Source organism: Podarcis gaigeae (assembly GCF_964106915.1).
Source record: "Podarcis gaigeae genome assembly, chromosome: 16".
In the NCBI taxonomy this organism is placed as follows: Eukaryota; Metazoa; Chordata; class Lepidosauria; order Squamata; family Lacertidae; genus Podarcis; species Podarcis gaigeae.
The window spans coordinates 14,527,197-14,542,674 of NC_139693.1; the positions used below are offsets into that span (position 1 = coordinate 14,527,197).

The 15,478-nt window shown below is 47.7% G+C and overlaps 1 protein-coding gene and 1 long non-coding RNA gene across 3 annotated transcripts in view; one reads left to right on the forward strand and one right to left on the reverse strand.

The window, feature by feature from the left end:
• Positions 1–6,295, reverse strand: part of MUS81 (MUS81 structure-specific endonuclease subunit) — a 17,704-nt gene extending 11,409 nt beyond the window's left edge. For both annotated transcript variants that reach the window (XR_014558892.1, XM_083716474.1), the window contains exons 1-5: positions 6,162–6,295; positions 5,317–5,464; positions 3,843–3,964; positions 1,421–1,519; positions 1,080–1,160 (exon numbers count right to left, since the gene is read on the reverse strand). Coding sequence is in view for 1 of the 2 variants with exons in the window: in XM_083716474.1 (XP_083572600.1) it covers positions 1,080–1,160; positions 1,421–1,519; positions 3,843–3,964; positions 5,317–5,464; positions 6,162–6,275 (564 nt within the window). In the remaining variant the exon portion in view is untranslated. The remainder of the gene's footprint in view (positions 1–1,079; positions 1,161–1,420; positions 1,520–3,842; positions 3,965–5,316; positions 5,465–6,161) is intronic.
• A 163-nt stretch (positions 6,296–6,458) lies between these two features.
• LOC310833781 lies at positions 6,459–11,001 on the forward strand. Its single transcript, XR_014558923.1, has 2 exons — positions 6,459–6,586; positions 8,949–11,001. It is a non-coding gene; the product is annotated as an uncharacterized lncRNA (long non-coding RNA).
• Positions 11,002–15,478: the final 4,477 nt, after the last annotated feature.

Consider the following 15,478-nt stretch of genomic DNA (forward strand, 5'->3'; position numbering starts at 1 on the left):
GGCCGGGGAAGGCCACCTCAGGGCCTGCTGCAGCAGAACTTTCCCCTTCTTCCCACCAACCCACAAAGTGGGAGGGATCCTGATGCCTTTGAAGTGTTTTGCTGATATAGATATTTTTTAAAATGTATTCTAACATTTCTTGCAAACTGGTATCCGCATTATTGCGAGTGCAGGGTCATAAGGCAGACTAAGATATTCCGTAACCAGATTATCACTCCAATAGGGCTCCTCCAAACGGCCTGTTTATTGCGCATTCATTCCGATTTCCTTGTGTAAAACTGACATGGTGTTAAACTAGGTTCAGTCATAACTGAGAACTCATTCCTACCTCTTTGCGGAGAGGTTAAATGGCAATGGTCATTCGTCCTACCCTATTTTTCGCTGTATAAGACGCACTTTTCCCCTCCTAAAAAGTAAGGGGAAATGTGTGTGCATCTTATGGAGCGAATGCAGGCTGCGCAGCTATCCCTGAAGCCAGGAGAGTGAGAGGGATTGGTGTGCACTGATCCCTCTTGCTCTGCTGGCTTCAGCGATAGCCTCCCGAAGCCCCCTGAGCAGAGAGGGGAAGCTGCGCAGTGCCCCTTCAGCGATGCGGCAGGAGAAACGGAGCCCCTTCCATTTCTCCTCCCGCTTTGCTGGAGAGGTGCTGAGCAGAGAGGGAGAGAACATTTTTTTTCTTGTTCTCCTCCTCTAGAACTAGGTGCGTCTTATGGTCGGGTGTATCTTATAGAGCGAAAAATACGGTCATTTGCTTGCAGGGTTTTATACGTCTTCCCATTAACCGTTCATCCCTCCCCCATTTTCCCATGCATTTCCTCATCACTTTTCTAACCACAAAAGGTCAGCTTTTGAATCTTAAAAGAGTGGATTGTTGTACGAGAGTGACAAAGGGTTCTAATCCATTTCAATTTCACAAACATAAACTTCTGGGACACGCTGGAATCCCTCCTGCAAAACAGTTAAGAGTCTGGAGGTACCCTAAGATTTTCTTAATTCATCAGTCAATCTATATAAGTTTCTTGTTCTAGCCAAAGTGACAACAGTACCAATAAAATAATACAGATCATACAGGAACTCACAAGAAAAAAAGATTTCTCACACAGCGGCTGAGCTGCTCTCTGTAATTCCGGCTTTGTCAGGAAACCCCGGGAGTGAGGATTCTGGAAGAAGGGTCAAAAAGGCAGGATAGATTTTACATTTCCTCCCAGGATTCCCACCTCTTAACACTGCCCCACCTTTGCTGACTTCTTAAAGAGGATTCCAAAACAAAGGCACTCCCACAATCCTCCAATGTTCAGGTCTTCATCATGCACCTGGGGTTTCCCCCCAAGCCTTCTGGGAAAGGTGGGCTCTAGGTTCTCCCCCTCCCCAAATGTTATGTTTTTGAGCTTACTGTATTCTGAATCAGCTGTTATCTTACCACACTGTCCTGGTACAGAGCCGCCAAAATGGCAAAGGCTCCAGAACGGGGATCTGGGAAGTACCTCCGGCCACGCTGGCGTGATACTGGTTGCTTCTTCTGAAAGGAAAAAGGAAAACCAGGTGTGTCTTCTTCAGAGACTCCACCAGTCTTAAGAACATATGAACACAAGGAAAAGCCCTGCTAGGTCGGGCCAGAAGGGGCCCATCTAGCCCAGCATCCTGTTCTCAGTAGTCATTCAGGTGCCTCAATAGGAAGGCCGCAAGCAGGACCTGAGTGCAACAGCTTAGTTGGAAGAGCCGAGGCTGAGTGGGAGGGACTTTCCTAAGGCGGGGGGGGGGGGGGACGACGACTCTAGGCTTGGAGGCCAAATGTGACACTCCAGGTCTGTCTCTCTGGCTCTCAGGGCTCTCCCAGGGCCACACCCCTCCCCAGCCCAGCTGAAAGTTTTGAGGTTTTTCCCCCAGGCCAGAACATGGCCTTGAACTCTGATAATGTTTCTTGCTTGCCTAGATAAAAGATAGGGAGGTGTGGGGGGGGTATAAAAACTAGCCTTCTGTACAAAAGTAAAAATTATTTGTTGCTCCGTCTACTTTCGCCTCTGGCCCCACCCACCACCAACATGTGCCCCCTGCCAGGTGGACCAGAAAGGAACCCGGCTCTCCATTGAAAAAGGTTCCCCATCACTAGCCCAAAGTGACTTGGTAAGCATGTGACAGAAGCAAGAGTTAAACCAGGGACTTCCTGATTCATAGCTAGTTCTCAATGCCCTTCTATGGGATAAAAGTGGAAAATCGGGGTGGGAGGTGGGGGAACTGACCCAATACAGTTCCATGTTTTCATGAGCAAACCAGGCCGGCTACCTTCCCTGACTGCTACCCTGCCAGCCACAATGCCTCTTTTCAAAATTTGATGAAAGGTCTTTTATGTTGCAAGGCCTTTGACCATTCGGGGAGGAGCAGAGCGCGCGCTTTGTAGGAGAGCATTTTGACGGGCGGGCTAAGAAGCGAAATGGATAAATGTGCTTTCGGCACCATCCACTGGGAAAGCTGCCTGCCCCAGGACCCATGGAAATATGAAAGGCAGCTGTGCGTGGGCACTACATGATCCTCAGCCACACCTCTCAGAGGTGCGGCATAGCAATGTGGCAATCAAACTTTTTTTGTGGGGGGCAGGACAGCAAAGAACCAGAAGGCAGTAGCTTTTAAAGCTTGCACCATGTGGTTTAAATTGCACAATGCAAGCTGTCAAGTTACACAGGACTCCATTTCAGGCCAGTGTTCAAGCAAATGATGAATAGATGAATTTTTACTTCTTCTGGTTGACAGCAAGAATGGGTATTAATCCATCCATGAAGCTGTAGCCCAAGAGGGAGTGAGAAACTCAGGCTTGGAAGCCAAATGTGTTCCTCTGAGCCTCTCCCTAAGCAACACCCTATTTATCTATCTATTTAGAAAATTTATATACTGTACTGCTGAATTATGACAGCATCTAAGGGGTGTGCAAGAAACTCACCAATACAGTAAGTAAATCAGAATTCAGTCAAAATCCCAGCTGAAATGTCTTCAGTACATGCTAGACATTCAGCAGAGAGGGGGCCTGCCTGATCTCAAATGGGAGGGAGGTCCTCAAAATCTGAGTCACAATGCTGAATGTACAGCTCCTGGTGAATTTGAGGTGGGCATCCAAGCCATGCGGGGGGTGGGGAGCACTAACAGTGACTCTACTGAAGACATCAATGATGAGGGAGGGATCAGGCGGTCCTTAAGGTATCCTGGACCCCCTTGTAAATTAAAACTAGAACCATGGGTGCTTTAGTTTGGCTGGAATGTGTCTTTAAACTGTAATAATGTCTCTTACTTGCCTGGTGGAGGATGGAGAAGAGTGTGGGTGTATTTACAGTATATAGAAACCACTAACTTTTGCATGGCGGAAATGCAGCCTGCTGTACAAAGGTTAGGAGTGATGCCCATTTGTCCTCCCGCTTTTGACTCTAGCCCCAGCCACTTGTGCCTCTGGCTGCACCTACCACTGCTGGTTGCCAAGGAGAGAAGGCTTGAAAAGGTTCCCCAACCCTTGTTCTAGTCTATGACCTGCACCATCATTCAATGAATGTTTGGCAGCCCATTCTGATGATAATGCACATGTTGCTTTCTCACCTTTAAGTGCTTGGCACAGGCATGGATGAGCAGATTTGGGTAATCTGCCAGCGCAGCAGTGGCTGGGACGATTCGTGGGGAAAGATCACAGCATCGTCACCCTACCCCAAATCCACTCAGCCCCACTCCAAGAGACGGGAAGAGGAAAAGAGGGGAAGTGGGCTGCCTCTTGAATTTAGGAGGAACTCGCCCAGGCAGAGAGAGTTGAGACATGGCCATACTAATAGTTCAACTGCTTGTAAGGGCAAGGTATTTACACAGACCTTTAAGCACTGTCCTTTGTTTTGATCTGGCTCTGTGGCACAGAGGGCAGGCTGGAGCACTCTGCTGCCAAGCAGCTCACCATCCGCTTGATCCTTCTGAGAAGAAGCTGTGGCTTGCAGACCTGGAATTCACAGTATAAACTCTGTTTAATAGATGTTTAGTGGAGACTAATGAAATTCCACAGCTGAGACCAATGAAGGAGATTTGCTCATATGTGCACTTCTCTCTTCCCCCTGCCCCCCCCCCCCCACAGAGGGAGAGACAGAGAAAGAGAGAGGGGGCAAAAGAGCAAGCAGCCATGAATGCATTAAAAGACTAAGCTTTCCAAATGCCAACGTCCTGCTTAGCTTTTGTTCGTTTAATGAAATGTTACCAGTTTTCAAGTTTACATTTCACCATAGCCATAAGGACTAGAAACCTGTGCAGCTTTAGTGATAAATGAACACCCCAAGGCCCAACCTAAAGGTAAAGGTAAAGGTACCCCTGCCCGTACGGGCCAGTCTTGACAGACTCTGGGGTTGTGCGCCCATCTCACTTAAGAGGCCAGGGGCCAGCGCTGTCCGGAGACACTTCTGGGTCACGTGGCCAGCGTGACAAAGCTGCATCTGGCGAGCCAGAGCCGCACACGGAAACGCCGTTTACCTTCCCGCTGGTAAGCGGTCCCTATTTATCTACTTGCACCCGGAGGTGCTTTCGAACTGCTAGGTTGGCAGGCGCTGGGACCGAGCAGCGGGAGCGCACCCCGCCGCAGGGATTCGAACCGCCGACCTTTCAATCGGCAAGTCCTAGGCGCTGAGGCTTTAACCCTAAACAGCCCTAAAGAGCCTTAGACCCAACCTAGATGATGCCAATTCCCATTCTGCCCTGTTCATATCAGCCCTAAACAGCCTTAGACTGCAATCCAATATGCAGCTATCTGGGAGTTAAGTGTGGGGCTGGCTTCTGCATAGACATGCACGGGATTGCACTGTGAGGCCTGCCTGTATCCACTGGAATTTCCCCTCATCACCTGACACCCTCCTTTTTATTCCATCTCTCTGATGTGCAGGAGTTGGCTACCCAAAGCACAACATTCACTCTGCCAGCATGTAAATGTGGAACTTCCTTCCAGAGGATACTCACCAGGCTCCCCTTGGATATGACTTAAGTGGCAAGAGAAGACTCTACTTGTTTCAGAGGGAAGAGCCAAAACACAGTGGAAGGGTACTTTCTTTGCATACAGAAAATCTCAGAGTCAATCCCTGGCATCTTCAGGTAGGACTGTATGAAACTCTGGAGAGCTTTTGCAAACCACTGTGGGCAAGCAATACTGTGCTACATGGACAGATAGTCTGACTCAGTATAAACCAGCCTCCTATGTTTCTATTTAAACCAGCCCTTTATTCAGTACCATGAGGACAGGAATCTTACTTTCTATTTAAGGAACAGACTCGAGCACACATTGGACCTTCACACGGCTGCCTCACCACTCACCTGTCAATACTGTGCCATCCTGGGCTTGGCAGTGTCTCTCCAGCCGCTCGTCTAGCTGACGGCAGATGTGCTCACCAAAGTACTGGAGGATCCGAGCCTCGCGCCCGCTGCGCAAAGGGAGTGGGTATTTGCGGAGAGAGCTCAGCGCCTGAACACAAGGAAGAGGATTTATTGTTTTGATAGTAAGGAGAGGTGCACATGGTTTCCCCTGTCTCTTCACTTTGACTAACAAGGAGAGCGGTTCAACGGTTCAGGCTGGGGCCACAAGCACTCTGTGAAATTTGAACTAACCCATACATATTCTCTTTGGTCAGTTCATAGTTGCTGATACTTAGGGCTGGATCCAGACTTCAATTTCAACCCGATACTCACTTTATTTGGGAGTAAGATTTCAGTGGGGCTTATTTCTCAGTATACAGTATATGTACAGGATTGCTTTGTAAGTGATACTTAGAAGATACATATTGAAATTAGTAACTAACATGGGTGGACTCCAAGTCAAGATCTTACCCATCATTTATGCATGTTTATCAATCCTGCTTGTTCAGCCAAAAACAGCTCCCATAGCAGCTTTACTCATAGGTCCCTACCCGAAGGCTTATAATTTTAAGGCATAGCACTAGAGGAAAATGTATTGGGAGAGAGGAGGAAACAAACAATTTCAGATGCAAGTTATCCTAATGACCAGCTGGGGAGAAAAGTCCAAGAAGTTTAATATTATGTGTTAGCATTATATTACTACATTATAAATTGGGTACTGAGGGGAATCCAACGAGCGCGAAGGGGGATGTGGGCGGAGCAAAACACCCGGAGGGCGTGGCCTGCCACTAGAGGGCGTGGCTTACCCGTTCATAGGCGCGTTGGCTCCTGAGGCGCCCGCGCTCAGCGGCCTGGTCGCGCCACTCCTGGAGCCAGCGCGTAAATAAGGGGTTCGGGTCCCCCTGAGTGGGCTTCGGCATCTTCCGAAGGCGCCGGAAAGTTTCTCTTTTCTCTTTGACCCGGAACTCGACGGGGAGATGAAGCGGGGAAGGCAGAGCGGCCTGCCAGGCAGGGACTGCGCACGCGCGCTTCGCCCCCTAGAGGCCGACGGGCGGAACCGTAGACGCATGAAAAGGGAAGAGCGGCCGCTTCCGCGTTCCCGCTCTCTCCAGAGGCGAAAGTGAGAGAGGCGCCTGGGCAGGTCAAAAATGACAGCCGCTTTGCCCGCGAGTCGGTGGGGCAGGATGAGTTTCCCGTAGGCAACTGAGCGCTGGATTTGGCTCTGGGGAAGGTAAAAAGAAATACGACTCGCCTTTGCTCACAAAAGCCAACCAGACCCACCTGAGCCTCCCACCAGTAAGCATCGCAGACCTGTGAAGCCCCTCCGGCAATAGGGCATAGCTGTCAACTTTTCCCTTTTCTTGCGAGGAATCCTATTCGGAAAAAGGGAATTTCCCTTTAAAAAAGGGAAACGTTGACAGCTATGCAGTAGGGGTGTCATAGCGGGCAACACTGCAGGGTTGTTGCAAACTACTGTACTGTTTCAGTCTCAGCCCTACCTGCATTGGGGCCAATTACTACTGGAGTGCATTTTGAAGGGCCCTTGCAAACTACTCTCTCGGCTTCAGGCAAGCCTCCATTCTGCAGTACTCAGAAGACACTGCACCGCAAGGCTGTCGCAAGGCACTCCCAACTACAATCTCCAACCTGCACCATGGAAATAATGAGATGCACGTGCATTTGTATTAGCTGGGCTACTTTATGAATATGTTGAAAAACTTCTTCTTTTTTTAAGGAAAGAGGTAGAGCAGAAGTGCTCCTCTTTGCTGCGATCTGTTTTGGGGTGTGTGGACGCACTAAGAGTTCTATGCAGTATCAGCCCTACTTGGAGTAGATGCTCTGATAATAATGAACGTGATCTCACTTCGGCCAATTTGTTACAATGGATCTACTCTGAACAGAGATTAGTTGGCAGCAACTCTAAACGCCCAGTCACAATTATGTGGATATATTAGACCAGGCTTCCTCAAACTGGGCCCTCCAGATATTTTTGGCCTAAAACTCCCATGATCCCTAGCTAGCAGGACCAGTGGTCAGGGATGATGGGAATTGTAGTCTCAAAACATCCGGAGGGCTGAGTTTGAGGAAGACAGTATTAGGTTTTCCCATGGATTACTATGAGCTGCTGCTTCTCCCCTCTTTGGACCTGGGATACATTTAAACTGCTCAATCCCTTTCTAACAGGAGATGCTGCATGCCTTCTCCATGCAGTGCTGATGCTTTGTCACCGAGTTACAGTCCCTCCCATGAAAGGGAAGAAGCTGCAAATTATTTGTCCGTCTAGGCCAGTGGCATCTGCTTTGACTGGCAGCCGCTCTCCACCAGAGAAGGATCTTTCTTTCCCATCACCTGCTACTTTGATTCTTATAGCTGAAGCTGCCAATTATTACTCTGCTCCTAAGTGCCTTTTCATGTTTACATAACACAGATTAAGATTGCTGCCTTATTAAGAGAACCTTAATATGCACTGCTCCGCTTTGCAAATTTAAAAAGACATCTGTGAACCAGGAAGGGCCATTTCTCAGTGGTTTGACCACAATTTTTGCATTCAGGAGATCCCAGAGGCTCAATCCCCAGCATCTCCAGGTAGGGCTGGCAGAGAGCCCTGCCTGGAGAGCTGCTGCCAGTCAATGTAGTTAGATGGACCAGTGCGTCTGATTCTGTATAAGGCAGCTTCCTATGTTTCAGAAGGGGACGCAGGTGGCGCTGTGGGTTAAAGCCTCAGCGCCTAGGACTTGCCAATCGAAAGGTCGGCGGTTCGAATCCCTGCGGCGGGGTGCGCTCCCGCTGCTCGGTCCCAGCGCCTGCCAACCTAGCAGTTCGAAAGCACCTCCGGGTGCAAGTAGATAAATAGGGACCGCTTACCAGCGGGAAGGTAAACAGCGTTTCCGTGTGCCAGGGCTCTGGCTCGCCAGAGCAGCGATGTCACACTGGCCACGTGACCCGGAAGTGTCTCCGGACAGCGCTGGCCCCTGGCCTCTTAAGTGAGATGGGCGCACAACCCCAGAGTCTGTCAAGACTGGCCCGTACGGGCAGGGGTACCTTTACCTTTACCTATGTTTCAGAATAGATTCTCTCTATATAATCTCCAAGGTGATTGTCATGGCCTCTGGCTAGCACAATAAATTTATTGAAGGAGTGGACCTCCAAGGTTGCACATGGTTCATGAGACGGGGTTGGGGAGAGTAGATGGAGTAAGACTGAAATCATCCTTCCGCTCCTGCTGTCAGGTGTGTAGTCATCCTGTGTTCTTTGAAGATTGCTCATCAACAGGCAGGCAGAGGCATTATATGTGCTAAAGGTGTGGTTACACCTAATTCAATAAGAGGCAAGCCGCGTGAGTAACAGAAAGGTGCTGTGAAGTCAGCTGCCTGCAATTTGTCATAGCTCTAACACACCCTGCATGTCTGCTTGCAGCTTCCGAAGGCTCTTCTGCATTTGGATGTTTTGTATAAGATTTTTTTATTTGTGGTACTTGGTTCTTTCACTTACATGCACATTTATTGAATTAAATTAGAATGTGGAATCATGATTTATAATTTGGTACAGTATTTGGTTTTGAATGTGGAAATTGTATTGTGTTTCTTACACAGTGGGACCTCGGTTTTCGAATGTTTCTATTGACGAATGTTTCGGTTTACGAACGCTGTAAACCTGGAAGTAAATGCTTCGGTTTTCGAACATACCTCGGAAGTCGAACATGCCACGCAGCTTCTGCTGAGTGCAAGATCCTGAGGCCTAGCTGTTGGCACCCGTGCACTACAGAGGTGATATTTGGGCTTATTTGGTGACTGTATGCAATCAATCTGTGCTCATCTCATCTCAGGAGCTCTCTTGCAACCAGTTTGTTTTTGTGACTGTGGAACCCAGTGCATAAATCTGTATTCATCTCATCTCATCTCATCTCAGGAGCCCTCTGCCAATCACCCCGTGCTGTGAGAAATGGATAAAAGCTGCAAAGCCAAGAGAATCCTTAACAGAATAACAATAGAGGTGAAGAAGGAAATTATTTCCAAACATGAAAGTGGTGTCCGTGTAAGTGATCTGGCAAAGCAGTTTGGTATTGCCAAATCTACAGTTTCTAGCATCTTAAAAAATAAAGAAGCCATTAAAGGAGCCAATGTTGCAAGAGGTGTTAAAACACTTACAAGACAAAGAACACAGACAATTGAAGAAGTGGAAAAATTGCTTTTCATATGGATAAATGAAAAACAGTTGGCGGGTGACCGCATTTCTGAGAGCATGATTTGTAAAAAAGCTTTACATTTGCATGCTGACCTCATCAAAAGCACCCCTGGAACAAGTGCTGAGAGTGATATTTTCAAGGCAAGCAGAGGGTGGTTTGATAATTTTAAGAGGAGAAGTGGCATCCACAGTGTGGTGAGACTTGGTGAAGCTGCCAGTGCCATCAAAGAAGAGGCCAACCGATTTGTTTTGGTATTTAAAGATTATGTAGAGGCAGATGGTTTCCTACCCCAACAAGTTTTCAGCTGTGATGAGACAGGCCTCTTTTGGAAGAAAATGCCAAAGAATACCTACATAACAAAGGAGGAGAAATCATTGCCAGGACACAAGCCCATGAAAGACAGGCTAACCCTTTTATTATGTGGGAATGCAAGTGGAGATTTTAAGGTGAAGCCTTTGCTAGTCTACCATTCTGAGAACCCCTGGGTATTTAAGAAAAACAATGTCATAAAAAGCAAATTGCCTGTGATGTGGAGGGCAAACGGCAAAGCTTGGGTAACCAGGCAATTTTTTATTGAGTGGGTTCATGAAGTGTTTGGGCCTAGTGTAAAAGAATACCTCCAGTACAAAAATCTTCCAATGAAGTGCTTGCTTGTTATGGATAATGCTCCAGCTCACCCTCCAGGGTTGGAGGAAGAGTTGGTGGAAGAGTTCAGTTTTATCAATGTAATGTTTTTGCCCCCCAACACAACTTCTCTCCTCCAGCCCATGGACCAGCAGCTCATACCTAATTTTAAGAAGCTTTACACCAGAGCACTGTTCCAAAGGTGCTTTGAGGTTACCTCAGACACAGAGCTAACCCTCAGAGAGTTCTGGAAGAATAATTTCAATATCCTACATTGCTTACCTCTTATAGACAAAGCATGGAGGGATGTGTCTCAGAGAACAATGAAGTCAGCATGGAAGACATTGTGGCCAGAAGCTGTCCCTGAATGTGTATTTGAGGATGTTGAAGAGGATGCTCCTATTGTTGAGGAGATTGTGTCTCTGGGAAAGTCCATAGGCTTGGAAGTGAGTAGTGGTGATGTTGAGGAGTTAGTGGAGGACCACAAGACGGAACTCACCACAGAAGAACTTCAGAACCTTCTGAAGGAGCAGCAACAGGTGGCAACTGAGGAATTGTCTTCGGAGGAGGAGGAGAGAAGAGACAGTGTTCCTACTGCACTGATCAAAGAAATGTGTGCAAAATGGGTTGAAGTGCAAAGTTTTGTTGAAAAATATCACCCTGATAAAGCTGCTGTGAGTCGTGCCACTAACACTTTCAATGATAATGCTATGTCTCACTTTAGACAAATTTTAAAACACCAGAAAAATCCTTTTTGTTCAGATTTTTAAACTGCTAAGGGGGTTTATGTTGAAATATGAAGTGGTACATAAATTAATTAACTCCTCCTTGTGAAACTTGAAAGCCTCATTATCACCTCACTTGCCAAAACAAGGAGCATCTGCCGGTCACCCTGGTGCTCCAGCAGATGACACCATTGCTCCAGCTTTGAAAGAAGTCCCAGAGCTGGGTTCCCCGTGGTCCACCTCTATTATGCACCACCAGTGGGGGACAGGGTGCTGACCTTCTGTTTCACTGCCTGCTTCAGTGACTGGTGAGTTCTGAGTAGGGATCAAACGGGGGGGGGGGGACCCAAGCTAGAGCTGTGTTTAGTAAAAGGAAAAAAAGACTGACGGGGGGATTATTGCAATGGTTTCATTTTTATTTATAATTGTAACCTGTCCTGGGACATTATGGCAAAGGGCATGTAAAAAATTAAATAAATAAAAGAGAGGCAAGGCTTTTGACATAGCATGGCATTTGGTTAGGTTCATATGTCACCAGGGAGTAGGGATGAATTGTAGAAAGAAGAGTCCACGAAAAGCCCAAGCCCTTGAAACTGATTGCAAAGTCTGATTGCAAACTTTAATCCAAGCCCTTCTTCAAGGCTGCCTTTAACAGCCTCACATCATAGTGTTTCCCCACAATAGCCAACCAGGTGACTCTGAGGCAATTAGGCAATAACCCACTCTCCCCCTTCATGATCCCTAGCAACCAGTACTTTAGGTTTACTGCCTCTGGATCCAGAAGCTTTTATTTTGCAGCTAAATTTTAGCTACTCCTTACCTCCTGCTGCAAAGCCACGCAGCCCAGCACAGAAGGCAGATTTCCAAGTCCGTAAGGTCAAGCCATCTTCTCACCAGCTGCTTTGCAGTCTAATCTGCTATTGCCAGGAATTTTGCCGCCACTATATGAACTCCAGGAATTTGTCAGCTTGTAAATTTATCCAGTGTGTAGACAGGCGGATGGATGGATGGAGATCCTTGCAGATTAGCCAGGCAAAATGGTGAAAGGGTGGAGGGGGCCAAAATGGGGAGTTTACAGGGGACACAAAAACCTTAGTGCCCAATCCATCTAGACATCACTGCACGGAAAGACCCTCAGAGCCATTGGAATTAGGGTAGCCATGTACCCTATTTTAGAGGTCAGTCCCTCAATTTAATGTTTGTAGGGCTGTCTGATTGAAGTCTGGTTAAAGAGAAAGAACCATCAGAAGTGTGGGGGGGCATGAAGTTGCCCATCAGAGCAGGCACACAGATTGTTTCCCCCCCCCCTCCCATCTCAACTTGTTCCCCACTCTGCTGAAACATGGGCATAGCTAGGATTTTGTTGGGGGGCAGGCTTTTGTTAGGGAGGGCAGAACCTCAAGTACTTTTATTGGTTTAGGGGAGGCAGCTGCCCCCCTTGGCTACGCCCATGTGGTGAAACACTTGCCGTTTCTATTATTACTCCTGCATTTTCACAGATAAGTAACAAGAACAAAACAACGTTAAATGGTAACATTCCAAGTCTTCTGTCATTACAGGTGTACAAATTGAGAGAGGAGAGGTTCAATTTTTATATAAAAAACTAATTGTCATACTTTAGTCCTTAACCTCCGCCCTCCAAAAAACAACAACCACCTACCATTTTTGTATTGGGCTAGAATGTAGTGATCCTACTTTTTAATGTTCTCATACAAAATAAAATCCCGCCAATCTAAAACTTTGGGTCCACTGATCCCCTGCATAATTTCAACTGATGCATTAATCTTTCTGGCAGGGTAATTAAATACTGTATACATATATGTACTGCAGCAATAATCTATTGGTAATGTTTGCATCTTTCCAACCCTGAGGGATCACCTGTCTGGCTGCTGCTAACAAAATGTAATGAGTTCCCTTGAAGGTAAATTAGACTTGCCCCCTGAGAACACAGGTAGCAAACACAGAATAGTATCATCTACCACTTCATTGGCCTATGGTGGCACTAATTTCTTTGAATACTAGCTTCTAAAAAACCTCTCTGAGTTTCAATCCCTCTTCCCAGGGAATTCTGGGAACTGTAGCTCTGTGATGGGAATAGGGGCTCCTAGCAAACCGAAATCCACAAAATTAAAAGATGCCTTCTCCTTGGGAGAAAGGCGATGGCAGACTTAGCGTCTTAAAAAGCAGAGACATCACCTTGCCAACAAAGGTCCGTATAGGTAAAGCCATGGTTTTCCCGGTAGTGATGTATGGAAGTGAGAGCTGGACCATGAAGAAGGCTGATCGCAGAAGAATTGATGCTTTTGAATTATGGTGCTGGAGGAGACTCTTGAGAGTCCCATGGACTGCAAGATCAAACTTCTCCATACTGAAGGAAATCAACCCTGAGTGCTCACTGGAAGGACAGATCGTGAAGCTGAGGCTCCAATACTTTGGCCACCTCATGAGAAGAGAAGACTCCCTGGAAAAGACCCTGATGTTGGGAAAGATTGAGGGCACAAGGAGAAGGGGACGACAGAGGATGAGATGGTTGGACAGTGTTCTCGAAGCTACAAACATGAGTCTAACCAAATTGCGGGAGGCAGTGGAAGACAGGAGTGCCTGGCGTGCTCTGGTCCATGGGGTCACGAAGAGTCGGACACGACTAAACGACTAAACAACAAGAAGCAAATCCAAGCACCTGTTGTTTTTTTAAAAAAACTACAGTTCCCCGGATTCTTTGGGGGAAGCCTGCTTAAAGTGGTCTAATACTGCTTTATAGCGCCAATGGGGCCTATGGCTCATTCTCCCACAAAACGTAGGCTCCCAAAAGTACCCAATTTACATTTGGAAATTACCAACCCTTCCACTTCTGCCACACCAATAGTTCAAAAGATGTTAATGAATTCCTGCATTGTAGAAGGCTGGGCCAGAAAACCCTTGGGTTTCTATTATCTACAATGCTATGATTTTATGAATGGGTTGCTTGTTCAGCAATTGCTGGATTCCAGATAGAAATGTTTTTGGGGTGGGGGCGACAACACCAATAGGCTGCATGATTTGACATTACTAGGCCGCTTGGGAAAATCAGTTAGGCCTCTTGATGTGTGTGTCACATGTGCCAATCAGCGAATTTGTCCTTCCACCAGGTGAGTGGGAATGAGGCTCTAAATTTAATTAATAAAGGAAAGCCAGATGGCAGCAATTAGCAGAGCCCAGCCAGCAATCCCGCTGTTTATCTTACATCAGTGGAAAGAACAGGGCACAGGAGAGGCGGATGTAATGACTGGGATCCCATCTGCAGCTCCCTGTTGGGTGTTGCCTATTGTGAAGGTAACACACGCACGCACACACGTGTGGAAATCTCCAGGGTTTCCCCCTCCCCCACTTTCCCTTTCCCTCCCCCCTCCTTCTTTGCACGGCTTTTCCTTCCCAGGAGAGAAGGCAAAAGGAAGCCCTGCAGTGCCCACCCACGGCGGCAGGGGGGCGCCCGCGTGCCAGGCGCTGCGCCTCCTCGCCGCCGCCGCTCCACATGCCCAAATAAGGGCAAATCAGGTTGTGAGAATCAGGGAGGCGCTTGAGGGTTTGGCTCGCGCGACGCCTTATTTGGAAGCGAGAGAAGCGAAGAAGAAGGAGGGCGGGGGAGCAACGAGCGGTCCGGGCAGGGCGCGCGGAGAGGCAGGCAGCACCAACAGCAGCAGCAGCTGCAACGTGCACGCGCCTGTGTGTTGCAGAGAGGAAAAGGAGGGGGAGGAGGGAAGGACGCGCGCCCGGCTCGCCGCTACACAAGTCCCCCTTTGTCCCTTTCTGGTGCATCTTTGCAAAGGCTTAAAATTGCGTGCATCAAAAGATGCTGAAGCCTTCCTTCCCTCTTTCCTTGCTAGAGCTGGAGGGTGGGGGTGAAGGAGATTTGCTGCAATGCGGAGGGGTACTTCTCATTTCTCTCTCCCCTCTCCAAGCCTTCCTTGATCTGTTTCAAGTGCCTCCCCCCACCCTCGTAAACAGCAAAAAAGGGGCTGCTGCAGTGGCGATCTGATCCACGCTCTACATCCAATGCACATCTAAAGTGCATGCCTATCTCCCCCCCCCCCCCGCCTCCAAGAATCCTGCGAAAGTTAAAGGATACTGGGAATTGTAGTTGTTTGAGGCAGAAAAAATTCCCCGGGATTCTTTGTGTGTGTTTTTTGCATGTGTTTTATATGTATGGTGTGCACCTACCCTGTGCCTCATCCTGGGGGTTCCACTTAAAACACAGTTTCGGCACAAACAAGGGGGTGTCAATAGCTGCAGGGGGGGAAGGCCTTGTAGCCCTCTCTCCCTCAACGAAGAACCTCTCTCTTTTTAATTAATTTTTGCAAAGGATAAGGAAACAGTTGTTGCGGCCTTCCCTCTGGCAGTGCAAACTGGGGCATGCCTACTCTGAAGTAAGGAAGGCCTATTTGAGTTACAGATAGGTAGCCGTGTTGGTCTGCCATAGTAAAAAAAAAAAAAAGAATCTGAAGAAAAAAAAAGAATTCAGGTATCTGAAGAAGTGTGCACGCACACGAAAGCTCATACCAAGAACTGACTTAGTTGGTCTTTAAGGTGCTACTGGAAGGAATTTTTTTTT